Below are 16,476 nucleotides of genomic sequence, written 5' to 3'. Positions count from 1 at the left end.
GTTCTTTGGAGTCTCTCTAGATCAGGGCAGCACATCTCACAGGGAGCTGTTGCCATGCAGAGAGAGTCCCAGAGCATCCCTACTCAGGCTTCTCACCCAGTGCTTTGCAGGGGCATTTCTGGCAGCAGGATATGAATCCTGCCCCTTTGCATTCACAGAGGAGCTGTGGGGTGGTGTCAGGGGATTATTTGCATTTTAATCGGTTTATTTCCATTTTTCCTGCTAAGTAAATTATAGTCAATATAGGCATGCCTGGCTTCAGGACCATGGTTTAGCAGTGAACGTGGTGGTGCTGGGTGAATTGCTGCACTTGAGGAATTCAAAGGTCTTTTCCAACCTGAACAATTCTTTGATCCTCTGATTCATCCTGGTAGGACGTGGAGCAGCACAGAAGCCCTCCAAGTGGCAGGGAGACTGTGTCTCCTTGGGATCCATTTTATTCAGAGTGCCAAGCTCCTGGGTTGGAGCTTCCTTCCAGCAGATGCATTAACATCAGAGCTCTTGGAATTGGTTGGAGCAAGTCAGGAGGCAGAGGGATGGCTCTGAGTCTGCAGCAGTCTGCTGGGCAGTCAGGCGTGGGAGAAGGGGCCTCAAGCTGCTCATGGGAGATGAGTTTAATCAGGAGTGGTTAATCTGTGCTGACATTCTTCTTCCAACACCTTGGGTTTGACACAACACTTCCCAGTGGAAAAAATGTCTCACTGGATGCCTTGCAGCCACGTGTGTGGGATGACAGGCCCAGCAGTGATCTGAATGCCCCCAGCCCCTGCCAGCCCAGTGCCACATGTCCCATAATGTCCTGTTTCTGTCGTGTCCCAAAGACTGAGGGTGGAGATGCAGATGTGTCTGCAGGCAGAGCTGCACTGGCCCAAGTCTGGGGAATAAGAAGGCAAATGCTCTGAGCTACACCCTTATTTTACGAAAGTACATAGACTTCAGACTCCATGTACTTTAGTGTTTTTCTATCAAAGATTTATTTTTCTGTGTTCAGTGTTTGTCTTTGGAAAGTGGGGCCAAGAGAGATCATATCCTCTCATCTTATCTTCTGCTGAACCTTCTGAGTGATCTTGGTGTAACCCATGTTTAAACTTCCCTGGGCATCCTCCCTGAACAGTTGGCTGCTCTTTATTCCAGCTCTATCCAGGTCTTTCCTGCTGCAGGATAAACCTATCCATTGCTTTGTGTCCCAGTGGATAGGAGGGATTGTTTATTCCATCACCTCTAGAGATACCATTTTTCCATCTGAAGACTCTGATGGCTCCCTTCAGCTCTCTCTCCTTGAGCTCTGCAAGCCAGCTCTTGCCCATGGCCAAGGATTTCCTGCAGGATAACATGGAAATGGCACACTGATGAAATTTGTACTTGTTGTAGTCTTAAAATTAACATAGCTTCTTCTATCCCTGAAATTTAATAATTTAATTTGGTCCTGTATTTCTGGCAGCATCAATCATTTTCCCATACATCTAAGTGGGTATATTTTCTAACTTTTTTTCCTGTGAGGTACAGAACCTTACAATTGTACAGAACCTTGCAATAATTACTTATTAAAGTAATACTGTACTAGAGGATTTTTCACCTGGTTTAACAAAGGAAATATTCATCATTAATGCTTTTCCATTCTGTCCCCAGACCAACAGGAATTCCTGGAAGCAATGAGCCATACAACTTGGGAATGGTGACAACCCACGGGCTAGAGACTTCCCACGCAGATACGTTTAGCAATATTTCAAGGGAAGGGACTTTAATGGTGAGGGAGGTAAGTTGTAAAACAAACACTTCCATGGAGCATCTGCAGGAGGTTTTGCCCATGTAAGCACAAAAATTAACAGTGCTGTGTGTCCGGAACACAAAATGATGGAGTAAATTGTGCTCGTTAGCGCTCTCATTAATGCAATTTACACTCGGAGCAAAAGCGACAAGTGCAAATGTTTCTCAGAACTACAAACAGCAGTGAATGGCAGTGCCAGGGCATGGTGGGGAGGAGGCTCCTGCAAATGGCTCTGCTGTAAGCCCACCACTGCTCCAGGCAGCAGGAGTTATCTTCAGTTTACAGCATTTAGTTAATTCACTTGGAACTGGCCCAAAGTTTCCCCTCTTCTGCCCAGACTTGTGACTGTTAGGGCCTTGCAGTGTCTGTAGAGCATTTTGGGGCTTGTAGCAGAGGCTGGTCCTGCTCAGAGCCCGCAGTGGAGGCATTGGGCATCCCAGATGGATGTGAGCCCTCATCCCCAGCTCCAGTGCTTTAGAGGTGAGGCTGTGGTGGGAGCAATCCTGATGGATGGTACTGCAGGAGTGAGGCAGAGGACACACCTTCAGTGGCTGTGGAAGATCTCCCCCAGTGTTTCTCGGTTTCCCAGGTGCTGGAATATTCTGGTGATGCTGCTGGCAATGCAGAAGGGTTGCTGGTCTCCTGATGAAAGGGCAGGAGGCCCTGGTTGTTAGGGAACAGGGGAGTCACCCTCCCACCAGCACATGAGGGAGGTGGATGGGAGAGACGGAGGGGAGCTTGGAGTCAGCAGTCGTCAAGGAGGGATGTTCAGACCTCATGGAAACAAGACTTGAGCGGCATTTTAGTTCTTAGTTCAATTTATATATAAAATATTCACATATGAAGGGAAATATTCACATATGAAGGGAAAAGATGAATGCAGCTTTGAAGGAGAGGAAGGAGTTCTTCCCAGTACCTGCCTTGCACAGGGAGGGGATGGAGAGGAAGGGGGAGCCCAGGGAAACCCAAGGATCCTCATGTGCAGGGCGAGCTGCTGGTGGTTCTGCCACTGCTCCGCCACTGCTGCCACTGTTCACTGCTGGTTTGGGTCACAGAAACATGGGACAGGGCTGTGCTGGCACTTGCAGTCAGGCTACTCTTTGCCATAGCTGTGCAAAGCTAATGCTGATTGAGGGCTCAGATTCTGCTGTCACCAGGGGCTGTGTGGGAGGAGAGCTGGCCATGGGGTTTGCACCCATGGGGGCAAGTGCAGAATCTGCCCTACATTACTTGTCTCCAAACAACAGTGATCAAGCTTCTCTCGCTGTTTCGTGGCTAATTACTCTGTATTGACTTTGTCATTAATCCTGTCTATTTCTCTGGAGCGGGGGGGTTGGTCTGCTGCTTGCCAGATTGCATGGGGATGGAACAGAGAGGGTCCTTCTCCTGCGCTTGCTCTGGGAACCGTGGGACTGCCGACGACTTAGTTTTGTTTGGTTTTTTTCTCTTCTTTTTCTCTTCCCTTCCCCCTCCCCCCTTCTCTTTCTTCCTCATGCCTTGTGTCTCTGCAGACCTCTGGTGAAAAAAAGCGTTCTGGCCACGCAGCCAGCAATGGCTTTGCAGGTCACATCAATCTGCCTGACCTGGTGCAGCAAAGCCACTCGCCGGCGGGCACGCCGACCGAGGCCCTGGGGCGAGTCTCCACGCATGCGCAGGACATGGACTCGGTGCCTGAAGTAGGTGGTGGGGGGCTCCTCTTTCTCCTTTGCATCGCTTTTAATTCAAGTATTAACATCTCTGCCCCGTGATGGGGCTCTCCTGCTTTCCTCCCTGGCTTTCTTGGCTCTTCCCTCTCTCCGTTTCTGGTCCACGTGGGTGAGTGTGGTGGAAATGCAAGGGAATCTGATGGGTTGCTGCTGTAGGGGTCTGTGGCTGATGGTAGAAAGGTTTATTAGGTCTTTCAAGCCCACCAGCTGGAGTTCTGGTGGTGTGACACCAGAGTGCTGCCAATGGATGAGAAAGCCCCATTTTTCTTTTGACACTTGGATGCAAAAGGAAGTGATGAGAGCCAGTGATGCCGTTAGCTTCAACTGGGCCCAGCTTCCATCTGTGCAACCTCTGATAATTATCATGACTGAAAAGGTTACCATAACCAGAGCCAACAAAATTCCAGATAGTTCTTCAGAGTAGGAAAAACCTGCACACTTCTAAAATCGTGTTTCCTGTCATGGCAAAGTGTTTCTCTCTGGTAGGTGCTTTACAGGGACACAACTGAACATTAAAATTGTATAAAGTGTGAAAAGTCTTAGAAAAGTGCAAGATGTGACAAATAAATCAAGGGAATCGATGTGTCCTGCTCACCATCCCTAGCTGTGGGAACCAGACACAGTTATCTTTTCCCATGAGAAATAACCCATTTGGTGCTAATTAAGCTATTGTATTTAATGGTTTTGTTTCATTTTGTGGGTTGTACATCAAAAGTTCTGCCATCCTATGTTCTTTCATAGAAATTATGTTCTCACTTCGTGGTGTACTTTTACTACCAGTATAAAAATAAAAATTTCTTGGAATTGGGCATTGATAAAACGTAAGAACAGATGGTGCCTGACTTGACCTCAAGTTTTTATCCGTTTCCTCATTGGCATTAAAAGCAGCAATGAGAGAGTCGATCCTGAAAGTAACACCTTCCACAGTCATCCTGGGGCTGCTGAAATGCAGCCTGGGATTGGGTTTAAATATATTCATTTATAGAATATCAACCAAAAAGATCTTTCCCATTTCTAGAGCTGTATTTTTAGAGTTGACTGAGCAGGGAGTGGGTGTGAGTGGAAACTTGGGGATTTTGTTCACGGGCTTCCAGGTGACTCATGTGAGCACGACCTCAGCCTGCAGCTTGATGCTCTTTGTAAGCCACCACACAGGTTGAGAGGCTGCTGAACAGGACCTGGAGGAAGATGAAGTCTTAATATTTAAATATCAGACTTGGAAGCTATTAAAATGTCAGCTTTTGAGGAGAATAACTGAATCTGAGCAAGGAAAAATGCTCGGTGTATTGGGATGAAGGCTTTCTTCATAATTCATTTGCTGGAAAGCACCTGGCTCTCAGCTGGAAATCCCTGCAAATACAGAATTCTTCTCTTCCTAGATTGCCATTGTTTTATGGAAAAGACATCCAGCAGCACAAGGAAAAAATTTGCCTATTTCTTGGATAGAAGCACAAAGTAGTGCTGTCTGTGCCTGCAGCCTTCCCTGCCGCAGGCTGTTAACTCCTTCCATGGGTCTCAGCTACCATGTTCTGTTGAGAAATCCATCTCGTTTCTATGGAAACAGCCAGGCTGTCAGGGAATAGGGTTGGGAGGGAAGAGGATGCGCAGCATGATTTTGGCATGGATGCCAACCCCAAAATTCTTGGAAAAGTCACGAGCCATGAAGCTGCTCCTACACCTGGGGGTTTTTTGCCCCTGAATCCTTCTGTGGCCCACTGGAGGACAGGCACAGGCCCAGCCTGGTTTCAGTGGGGATGTGCCAGGGTGGCACACATCTCCCCATGGCATGAGGGACTTGTCCCCATGGCAGCTGTCACACAGGGACTGTGGCAGTGGGCATGGGGAGCAGCCTGGCTTGGTGACTGGGTGACATGAAAGCTGAGGAGGATTTATTTCAGGAAAGGACAGTGTCTCAGAGCAGAAAAACATGAGCTGTAGTGGTGCTGCAGAGTGAGTTGGAGTTTGCTGCTGGTGCAGCTCTAACCTGAGCTCATCCATAAAGCATGCCCTGGGTAAATGCTGGAATAGGAAGGATAAGCTGCTCAAAAAGGGGGGAATTCACGTCACTTTGACTCCAAAAGCAAGGATTTCCTTTTGCTTGGAAGGAAGTCTTAGCCTTGTTTTCTGCCTTAAAGCCATGGCTTTAAAAAGAAAGCAGTGTGACACTGCAGTTTGTTCATCCCCAAATTCCCTCAGCAAAAAAGTATTGGCTCTGACATTCCCTGCAATACCCTCAAGTTAAGTTTTGTTAACTTAGAAATGCCCCTTTCTGCAGTCTGACCTGAAATGCTGGGGACAATTTAAAACTGTGCCAGCTGCCCCAGGCCAGGGCTTCACAGGGACTCCCAGCACCATCCTGCCAACCTCAGCTGCTGTGGGAAAGTGGGAAAAGCAAACCTTCACCTACCTGATGTCCCAGAGAGGGTTTAAGGCAGGTATGTGACATGCAGACAAGTTAATGGGTGGGCTTGGTGATCTTAAAGGCCTGTTTCAGTCTAAATGATTCTGTGATTCTTAGATGGTTTTTACCTGCGTTGGCTTTTGCCTCTGGCCCTGCAGCTTCTCTGATAACTGTCCTCATGGCTGTGCTTCTGCCTGTGAGGAGAGAGCAGAGCCAGGCCCTGCTCCTCTCATTTTCTGTTGCTCACAGAAATTCAGAGATCCAACTTAATGTTTGTTTCTGACTAGTTATGGGGAGGAGGAGCAGATGTTCGTAGAAGGCTCAAAAAGAGCACTGCAGAGGCAGGCACTCTTTGCTAATTAGAAAGTCTTACATGTACACAGATGCACAAAATTACTGTTATTTCTGTGCTCTGAGCTCGCTCTTTGCTGTTCATTTTCCAGTATGGTATGGGAAGTAGCACCAAAGCCTCTTTCACACCATTTGTGGACACCAGAGTGTATCAGACCTCACCTACTGATGAAGATGAAGATGAGGACGAAGAGTCATCTGCTACTGGTAGGAGGCAATGTGGCCAATTTGAGAAGGGAGAGCCTTGTGGAAACTAGGCTGGGGAGCCTGAATAACAACCCCAGTGAACCTCTCTTCCATTTCACTCATTCTTGTCCCAACATAGCTCATGTCTGTGAGGAAACAGCAGAAATCACCCTCCTATCTGCTCGGGCAAACTAATGTCTCGTAACACAGTGATTACTCCCCCATCGAGAAATAAACCACGTACTGTCATTCTGTCCCAAAAAAGAGATGACACAACAGTTAACCCATCACCCCTCCCCGTCCTGTTTCCTTGCCAGCCCTGTTCACCAGCGAGCTGCTCAGGCAGGAGCAGGCCAAGCTGAACGAGGCACGGAAGATCTCGGTGGTGAACGTGAACCCAACCAACATCCGTCCGCACAGCGACACCCCCGAGATCCGCAAGTACAAGAAGCGCTTCAACTCCGAGATCCTCTGCGCTGCTCTCTGGGGTAAGCCCTGGGCACACCCTGGGAAGCCCTGGGAATGTGGCACCCCTGGCTCTGCTTGGCTCCTTCTGCATCCCCCAAGGCTCACCCCCTGCGCTGCAGGAGTGACCCTTCCTGTCCTAGCCCTAGCTGGGTTGGCCACACCCTTGGTGGCAGCAGGGATGAGCTTGGGTGTTGTCCTTGTGAGCAGCTCCTGGCACCCATGGCCCTCTCCTTGCAGGTGTGAATCTGCTGGTGGGCACAGAGAATGGCCTGATGCTGCTGGATCGAAGTGGGCAAGGGAAGGTCTACAACCTCATCAACAGGCGGCGATTCCAGCAGATGGATGTCCTTGAGGGACTCAATGTCCTCGTGACAATATCAGGTGCTCCTCTCGTGCTTTCATTCCATCATTCACCTGCTTGGCCACAAGTCCTGAGTGGTTCCAGCTCAGACAAAACCTGCTCACTGGTGCCAGAGGGAAGCTCCCAGAGGAGCTGGAGGTGGTTTTTTTCTGGAATCAAATGAGTTAAATCTGCCTTCTAAGAGAGTTTGCTCTCTTCACCTGCTGACTGCACTTCATCTCCAGCCTGCTTTAGCAGGGAGGGGGAGCTGCAAGATACAGGCAGCCCAGCAAGGGAAGCAGTCACAATTTGAGAGGGCAGAGCTCTGCTTTTGGGTCTGTTTAGCTCTGGCTGAGGGAGCCACAATCCATAGCTTCAGATCTCCAGTTCAAACCATGACTGTGCTCAAGGTGTCCCAAGCACTGTGGGGGCCACAGGCTTTTCACTGTCCCTATGTTTAGCTGGGAGCTCCAGAGTGCTCATATCAGGTTCATGGAGTGATTTCTGGCAAAAAAGCAAAACCTCTGTAGTCCAGTCACCCAGGAGAGCATCCAGCATCCCCCTGCAGAGCAGCCCCAAGGAGCACACGGGTGACAGAGCCAGGGCAGAGCCTTCTCCTGCTGATACCTGTCCCACAAAGCTCACAAAGGGCAGCAAGATAAGTTGCTTCATATCATCCTTCTGTTTACTTTCATATTGTTAACACTCCCTGGGCTTGTTCTGCATTCTCCTGTGAATGCCTGCTCCCTCCATTCAGAGAGAGCTCCATCATTTCCCTTGGTCTGCAGCTCCCCTGTGGTTTTGGGGTACAGCTGTAGGAATAAGGTGTTCAGTACAGCTGGAAGATGAATGGGAATAGCACCAACCCCCAAGATGAGGCTGAGGATGAGTCCTGGAGACTTGGGGAAACCTTTGAGCAGAGACGATTTATCATTTGGGTCCCCAAACAGGCTCAGTGTGAGCTGTGTCCTGTCCCTGTAGCAGAGGCTCTGCAGCCACAGGGATGTTGCAGCAGTGTCACAGCCATCCTAGAGCAGGCAGCCGTGCAGAAATTTGGCAGCCCCTCAGCATTGCAGAGCCCAGCACCAGGCTTCCTGGCAAGCAGCAGTGCCTGTCGCAGGCCAAGGAGCTCCTGTCTCATCTCCAGGGTGGAATTAATGTTGTATGAAGGAGAGGGAAGGAAGGACACCAGGTAGCTGAGTGGTTGGATAAGCTTTGAGCTGTAGGAGGGTGAGGGGCACTGCCTCACTGAGCCCCACTGTCCTTCTGTCAACACTGGTTTATAGGAAAATTAATATTTCCAGCCTGTGGGAAGCAAAAGCTTGGCTTTTCCAGTGTCTGCCTGCAACCTGTGAGACAGGTCTGGGCTTTGCTCTCCATATATTTCTTCCCAAGGAAAAGCCCAACGCAACAACTAAATTACTATTTTAAATTGCCCTTTATATTACTTTTATCATGAAACAGACTTGAATTCTATCATCTTGTGATTGAAAATGAGCACTGAAACCTCAGTATTGCCCATGCAAATGTGCTCTGCTGTGACAGGGACATTTCCTTTGCCAACAGGAAAGAAGAACAAGCTGCGTGTGTACTACCTGTCCTGGCTGAGAAACAGGATTTTACACAATGACCCTGAGGTGGAGAAGAAGCAGGGCTGGATCACAGTTGGGGACCTGGAGGGATGCATCCACTACAAAGTTGGTGAGTGGAAATAAATGTCTGAAGAGATGCATTTTTGTTCTCTAGTCTTAGGTCTGACGTGACAATTTGATACTAAAAGTATGGCTAGACCATAGCCACAAGTAAATTTGGAATTCATCTTTATGCATTAGGTGTATTCTTTATGTGATGAGAATCAACAGAGGGATGGCCTGAGAACCTGTTCCTGTAGATGAATTGTTCAGTTTTGTTGGAAAGAAAGTGAATGTTTTTAAAATTGGGTTTATTTTTATCTCAGTGAAATATGAAAGAATCAAGTTCTTGGTGATTGCCTTAAAGAACGCTGTAGAGATCTACGCTTGGGCTCCTAAACCATATCACAAGTTTATGGCATTTAAGGTATGTTTGCCTTTTACACTCTGTAATTGTAAATACATGAGATTTCTGTACTCTGCAGAGCAGAAAAGCATCTTGCTTATGTAGCTGAGCTCCTCAGGATGCCTGGCAGGCATGGGAGACAACATCCATGCTGGCTGAAGAGATTGGATATGTTCTGCTTACAGCCAACAATGAAGTGTTATTATTAGTTTATGCTAGCAGGCTTTGCTTGAGGAATTTGCAGAAAGCTGATCAAATACATATGAGTAAAATTGAGCTGGGGATTTTGGTGGGTGTTTTTTGTGGGGTTTTCGTGTTTAGAGTGGTTTTTTTTTTCCCCTGTGACTAATTTTTAATGCATAGTACGAAAATAGGCTGGCATGATTTTCTATTTTCATTTTGCAAGGTCCTCTCCCCTTCTGTAGTGTGGATTGTTTCAAGACAGAAGGTTTGGGAGAGTGACCCACTCTTTCTCTGTCTTTTTTCCTCCCTTTTCACCTTTCTTGGTTTCCTTAGTGAGACCTTCCCCCTCTCCAACCTGCCACTGGGTATTTTGTACTTAGTCCTTCAGAGTACTTTTCATCCCAAGCTCTGTGCAGAGACAAGTCAGAAGGGGCTTGTGGAGATGTTCATGCTGAGTAATCTCATTTTACATCTTCCCAACACAAATGAACTTATTCAATATTAGGTCACATTTGCTTTTTCTGAACAAAAGCCAGAATAAATGAGCTCAGTGACATGGAGAGCTCAGCAGCATCAAAATGGGATCCAGCTTCCATAGGCTCTGAGGATGCTGGTTGGTGCTGCTTCTGCAGCCTGGGGGGATGAACTTTCTTGCCTTGTAGGCAGGGATCAGTTGGGAGAGAGGGAAATGCTGAGCTTCCCTGTGAGGAAGCAGAGTGGTCCTTGCACAGAGTGCCAGAAGTCCTTTCCTCTCCCCATAAGTGTTTCACTCTCCAGCTGAGCCCCTAAGCCATGGGGAGATTGATCCATTGGGAGTTGGTTCCAGCCTTGATCCAGCAGGTTAGATGAAGAGGGAAAAGTAGCTAACCTGACTCATTTCAAAGCAGAGTGGTGATCCCTGCCAACAGAGGAGGTGGGTGCTCCTGGATCTCTGCTGAAAGACACTGAACACAGGCTCATGTAAAACTGAGCTGTCACCTTCCTGTGGAGACCAAATCCTTGTGCTGGCCTCAGGCTCTTGTGAGAGAGCTGTGCTTGGCAAGGGTGGCACTTAACTGCTGGCATGGCTGGAGTGAGTGGGTAATACCCTCTGAAGCATCTGACAGGGGAACAGAGAGGCAGGAGTATAAATAACCACATATTTGGTAGGAAACACAGTCAAACAAATATGATTTCAAAACCATATCAGGCTGCTGCAACGGGGATTTGTTGGTTTTCTGTGATGCTCATGGAAGGGATTATAAAAGTCTTTTGCAGATCTCCAGCACAAGCCGTTGCTCGTGGATCTCACTGTAGAAGAGGGTCAGAGGCTGAAGGTTATCTTTGGATCCCACACTGGTTTCCATGTGATTGATGTGGATTCTGGGAACTCCTATGATATCTATATACCATCTCACGTGAGTACACAGGCAGTGCTGCTGCCTGAGGAACACCAGCAAGGTCTGGACAGGCTCTCAGGGGCTCAGAAGGGGGGACCAGCAATGGGGGTGACATTCCCCAGTGCTGTCCTCCCTAAAACAGGATGTCGAGCTGTCACATACTTCACGTTCATCATTTGCATAGACTGTTTCTGTCCTTGTGCATGAACAGTAAAGTTTAGGTTGCCATGTCCCACAGAAAGGAGAATCTGTCTGTACACTGCATGGAGCAGTAATGGAGCTCTCTGTAGGATTTTCTTGTTGGCTCACTTAAGCTCCATCCATGCTGTTGGCCCAGGATAGATTGGTCTGGGAGGAACTGTGTCACCAAACAAATCCAGGAATTGTTGAATCTGATCCAAGCACCAGTGTCCTCTGTGAGAAGTGGCAAGAGCAGAGGGAGAAATACTGGGGCAGTTTGGGATGGTTTTGCATTGTCTTAGTTATGGAAGGGCAGACATGGGTGCAGAGTCACTGTAGCTGCCCTTGGAGCTAGAGGGGATTGCTAAAAAATAGGATATTCCCTCCCTAGGGCTGCCTGTAAAATTCTGAAAAATAAAGGTTTATATACCTTGATTTGAACTGGAGATGGATTCATCGGCTCAGTCACTTATTTGTGCTCCAGCCAAGTGTCAGCCATCAGTCTTGGGAGGCGTGTATGTTGTGATCTGTCTGTAATTGCTCAACCTGTTTATCCTTGTTGTGTCAGACAGCTTTGATGGTAAAGTAAACATGACAGTTTATTCCCCTTCAGGCTTATCTCTGAAAGCCAGTGCCTGTGTGGAGAATGGAGGGAGGGCTTTGTTCTCCAGTTCATTTAGGCTTTTTTCCCCCAAGGCTCTGCTCCCTTCCTCCTTCCCCTTTTCTCCATTCAATCCTGACTCTCAGGGTCTGTTTCACCTGCAGATTCAGGGCAATATTACTCCTCACGCCATTGTCATCCTGCCCAAGACGGACGGGATGGAGATGCTGGTGTGCTATGAGGATGAAGGTGTCTATGTCAACACCTATGGACGCATAACTAAAGACGTGGTGCTCCAGTGGGGAGAAATGCCTACTTCCGTGGGTAGGTCAAGCCTTCCTCTCCACCTGCTTAAAATACAAGCCACAACTAAGATGAGGAGTCGAGAATGCTGAGATGGAGTCATTTGGGCTTTTAACAAAGGAGGCTTCTCTCAGCCAGCTATGAGATGGAATTGCTAGATTTCTACCATTTGGTCCTCCATAATAAAAGCAAGTGACTTTTTGAAGATTTGAACTCTGGTTTATCTTGAATATGAGATATATATAAGATTAATATAAGATAAGACTATAAGATTAATATAATATAAGACTGGTGGGATGCTGTGTTGAGTGGAAGGGGGCTGGGTGTGGAGCTGGGAGCCCTTGGGTTGCTCTTCTGGCTTTGCTGTTGCTCAGCTCCACAGTCCATGGAGGCAAAACACTGCCCAGCTCCTCACCTTCCGAAACTGGAAGAAGTGATGCTGCTTCTGTTTAAATTGCTCAGCAATTTCTGGATGAAAAGTGCTCTGAAAAGGCTGCTGTCCCTGCAGGCACATGCCTGGCCATCAGAGCTCTGCCATTGATCTGCTTAGGCTTTGAGTAACAGCTGATGAGAGCTTTTCTGCCCATTGCATAATATTTAACACAAGTTGTAACACCTGCCAAACGCTTCCTTTTGACAGCCTACATTCATTCCAATCAAATAATGGGCTGGGGAGAGAAAGCTATTGAAATCCGGTCAGTGGAGACAGGACATTTGGATGGAGTATTTATGCACAAGCGAGCTCAAAGGTTAAAGTTTCTATGTGAAAGGAATGATAAGGTAAGTCCACTTCAAAGCTTGTATCTGTGCTTCGAGCTACAAGGTGCTTTTAGACCTTATGTCTGGTTTGTCTTGAGGTTAATAATTAATCTGAAGGTCCTGTTTAATGAGCAGTGCCTGTAAACCTATTCCCAGTTAAATTTCTCCAGTGGATGGAGACCTCAGCCTACAAGATCTCTTCCAGGTCTGGCTGAGATCTGTGTTGATTCGGGTTGACTTTCTCCCAGTTCTTTCATCTGAACATTAAATTGAGGCTGTCAAGTCAACTCTAAAGGTTGAGTAGCAGTGAAGGTGTGTAAGTGACCCTGATTTGAGCTCTGGTGCAGAAGCATTTTGATGCATCTTAAATTGTTTTCCTCTTATAGCCTCACCTGTTTCTGTGGGCAGCACTGATAAATACTGCTCTGGAGGGTCTGGAGCTGCATGGCTGTCATGTAGATGACTCCTGCCATAGGTGTTGCTAGGAGGGCAGGGAATGAGGAGAAATTGCTGGAGGAAAAGGCATATTTGCATGGAAGGGATGGTTAAATGCTGTGGTCTGTTTCTGCTGGTGGTGTTCCCTCCTCTCACAAGGTTTTACTAAGATAAATCAGGACCAAGCAGCAGGGAGATCTTTCATAATGAACACTATCACAAAACCAGTGAAGGAACTGGATGCTCTGTCCCCAGAGCAGGGTTTAATAATGTGAAGAAAATGAGCTTTGAGGCCATGATCACTTTAGTGAACAACTGCTCATTAGTTGAGCACTGCCCTACCTAGGGCATGGAGTTAGGCTGAAGCTCTGAAGGAAAATGTATCCTAACTTTGCAGTTGAGTATGTCATGGGAAGCTACCCAAGAAGTTTAATTTAAGTGTAATCTAATTCTAACAAAGCTGGCAAAAAATCACCTTGATCTTTCTAAAATACTGGAACCAACTGATCACTGATGGGTTTGAAATACTAAACCCAGATGTTTCTGAAGAACTGGTTAAACTGGTAAGATTGAGTAATTTTTGGTTTTAATAAGGACAGAGGCTTCAGATTGTTCCCTTTAATATTTGTAAATTATAACATTTATTTTTTAAGACTCCCCTTGGGATCAAATGCTGGTGGATCCTGGTAGAAGCACTAAAACCCCTGTTCTTCATTTGGAGTCCTGATATGTTTCTGTGCTTTGAGTATGTTGAAGGGAAGTCATTTTTCTAGGCTTTACTTTCAGGAATAGCTGAAACACCAGGACTAACTTTTCCAAAAAAAGCCATTTCAAACTGAGGCAGATATCGACCCAAATGGTGAATGTTTAGCAAGATCCAAACCACTGGCAGCAGTTTTTTGTTAGTGCTTCATAATAAATGGTGGTGTGGCAGTAAAATGTGATAAACCTGGTATTTTTAAGGCATTCGAAGCTCTTTTTGGTATTGAGTGAGAAGGAGGTTTAATTACTGCATTTACTGAGTGGCTCAGTTTAATCCCAGTCTGGCATGGGCTAGCTCCATCCCCTGAGTATTAATAAGGCTTTTCTCCTTCCCAACAGGTATTTTTTGCATCGGTGAGATCCGGAGGAAGCAGCCAAGTGTTTTTCATGACCCTCAACAGAAACTCCATGATGAACTGGTAACAGAGGAGCACTTGGCACTCACCGCCATGGCATTATTTCTAATTTAAAGGACATTGAACACGTGGACTAACACTGTAGAGGCAGGTGTGGAGGGTGCTGAGGAACTCCCTCCCCACACTCCCCCGGCGCTGCCAGCCCCGGGGCAGGACTGCAGCCAGGGATGGACTTTCACGCTTGGACCCCCCGAGGTCTCCTGATTACGCTGTGTTATAGTGGGTTATGAGTTTTTCCTTTATTTTATTTTATTTTTTAGTTTTACTTTTCCTTTGTCCCCTACTTTGTAAGAACGGGGAAAGAAACAGTGTCAAAAAGTCTGTTTTTAATTCTGTCTGCCTGCTAGCATCAAATATATAGTATGTTGTAAAGTTACCAATTAAATCTGGTGAGAGACAGCACAATAAATGTACCTTTTATCTTTGTGATGAAGGCCATAACCATATAGCTGGGTAATTTTAGAAATCTTTTGCCTTCACCAACATTTACATGTTGCTTTTGGCAGCAACGGCTTAACGGATTTTTAAAGAAGAGAAAAAATAATAGGTTTTTTTCCCCTCTTTTGGGAAATGGATTTTAAATGGCTAAACTACTAGCCTTAGACTAATAAAAATCAGCTACCATTTTTGTCAAGTCTGTCAATCCATATTTCTATATGGATCTTCACATAATGGTGTGTCTTGATAGGGACAGAGGTGCCATTTCTTGTTGCTCCGGAGGTGCCCCGGGGCTTGGCCACGGGCACTGGGACAGGGGATCGGAGGAGGAGAGGATGGCAGAGCGGTGGGAGGAGCCCCGTGCTCGCCTCTGAGGGGGATTTGTGGCCACAGATGGCTCCCAGGATGCCATCAGCACTGCCAAAGCCGGCGCAGGTTGTGGGTGCTCATTTCCCCAAGTCCAGAGCTGAGCACTGGCGTGCAGAAGCAGCCGGCACAGGGATGGGGACCACGAAACAAGCTGCCTGTCCCCCACGTTGTTGGATTGGGCTTGTAAAGAGCTTAAAAAAATATATATATGTGTGGTTTCTTCAGCCAAGGGTCTGAATTTACTCGTTTTCCACCCCCTCCACTCCCTAGGAATTACCCAACATACAGTGAAAGACAACATCTGTGCCGAACCGTGTGTGTGTGTTTAGTTCAGGTTGAATTGTGTCCTTATAAACTCTGCTCAGTTGATTTCCGTTTTCGGTGCGTATCTGGGGTTTTCTTTCTCAGTAGCTGCAAGCATGGCCGCCTGTGGTGTTTGGGGTGTCGCATAACAAGGTCTGTGTTGCTGGTTTTAACCTACCTCGTTTCGGTTGGGGTTTGTTTTTTGGTTTGGTTTAGTTTTTTGGGGTTTTTTTTCCGTTCCGCTGTCAATCACAGCGCTGTTACCTCCAGCGACATATAGAGAGCTTAACTGGCAATCTTGGTGTACTCAGTAACGATGGCTTTATTAAAAAATGATTAAATCAACAGGACTTGGTCAAACTTGAATCTTTATCAAGGGTAAGAGGTGATGCAGGGTGGTAGGGATGGGATGGGCTGGGCCACCCTCACCTGAAGCATTCCATGGGCAGAGTGTCAGGGTTTGGTACCACAGGGATTGCCAGCGTGGGACTCCCAATATGTGGAGTCCAGGGAAGAACAGGTGGGATGTACTTTTTGGGTGTCTTCTAGCACCAGCACCCTCCCATTGGGCTGGAGCAGCCTGCAGAGTGTGGGGATGGCCACAGGATCACAAAACTGGTATTCAAACCCCATACAAATCCATCACAAACACTGATTGCCACCAGCTCTTTGTATTTTCATTGTGGTTAAATACGAATCAAATAAAGCCCAGAGCTTTTATTGTGTTGCAAACTGATAACTGTTTGGGGGTGTTTTTGTTCTACTTCAAGTGACAAATGCACAGCTTTGGATGATTTTTTTTTTTTTAATTATATGTGGGTTTGGGTACAGTGATGAAATAGAAGGAAGTCGTTGAGTTTAAACGAAACAGGTGGTTTGTGAATGTATTTTTTTAAATCTCAGAATCATTTGAAACAAAAATCACAAGAAGCCAATATTACCACAGTCTTGTCTATGGCATGTGTGTATGGAGATAACACAGAGCAAATGCTTTTCTGGTGCCAAACACAATAAAACACAAAACTTCACCATTAAGCCATGCCTTTTATGTTTGGATAAATCAAACCTGGGGTGTTGGAGGGCATGAAGGT

At 46.8% G+C, this 16,476-nt stretch overlaps 1 protein-coding gene across 6 annotated transcripts in view; it reads left to right on the top strand.

The window, feature by feature from the left end:
• The window catches only part of TNIK (TRAF2 and NCK interacting kinase), a 145,980-nt gene extending 130,250 nt beyond the window's left edge, over positions 1 to 15,730 (top strand). For 5 of the 6 annotated variants that reach the window (XM_085069040.1, XM_085069044.1, XM_085069038.1 and 2 more), the window contains 11 exons: positions 1,630 to 1,756; positions 3,280 to 3,444; positions 6,319 to 6,433; positions 6,730 to 6,900; positions 7,118 to 7,261; positions 8,787 to 8,921; positions 9,178 to 9,278; positions 10,688 to 10,837; positions 11,765 to 11,924; positions 12,544 to 12,683; positions 14,199 to 15,730. In XM_085069040.1, coding sequence (XP_084925166.1) covers positions 1,630 to 1,756; positions 3,280 to 3,444; positions 6,319 to 6,433; positions 6,730 to 6,900; positions 7,118 to 7,261; positions 8,787 to 8,921; positions 9,178 to 9,278; positions 10,688 to 10,837; positions 11,765 to 11,924; positions 12,544 to 12,683; positions 14,199 to 14,282 — 1,492 coding nt within the window. In that variant the 3' untranslated portion in view covers positions 14,283 to 15,730. The remainder of the gene's footprint in view (positions 1 to 1,629; positions 1,757 to 3,279; positions 3,445 to 6,318; positions 6,434 to 6,729; positions 6,901 to 7,117; positions 7,262 to 8,786; positions 8,922 to 9,177; positions 9,279 to 10,687; positions 10,838 to 11,764; positions 11,925 to 12,543; positions 12,684 to 14,198) is intronic. The other variant, XM_085069042.1, reaches the window with a different exon arrangement.
• The last annotated feature ends 746 nt before the right edge of the window (positions 15,731 to 16,476 follow it).

Source organism: Lichenostomus cassidix, chromosome 9 (assembly GCF_008360975.1).
Source record: "Lichenostomus cassidix isolate B80296 chromosome 9, HeHo_3.0, whole genome shotgun sequence".
Lineage (NCBI taxonomy): Eukaryota > Metazoa > Chordata > Aves > Passeriformes > Meliphagidae > Lichenostomus > Lichenostomus cassidix.
Note: the sequence above shows the minus strand (reverse complement) of the source record. Positions and strands in the feature narration are given on the sequence as shown.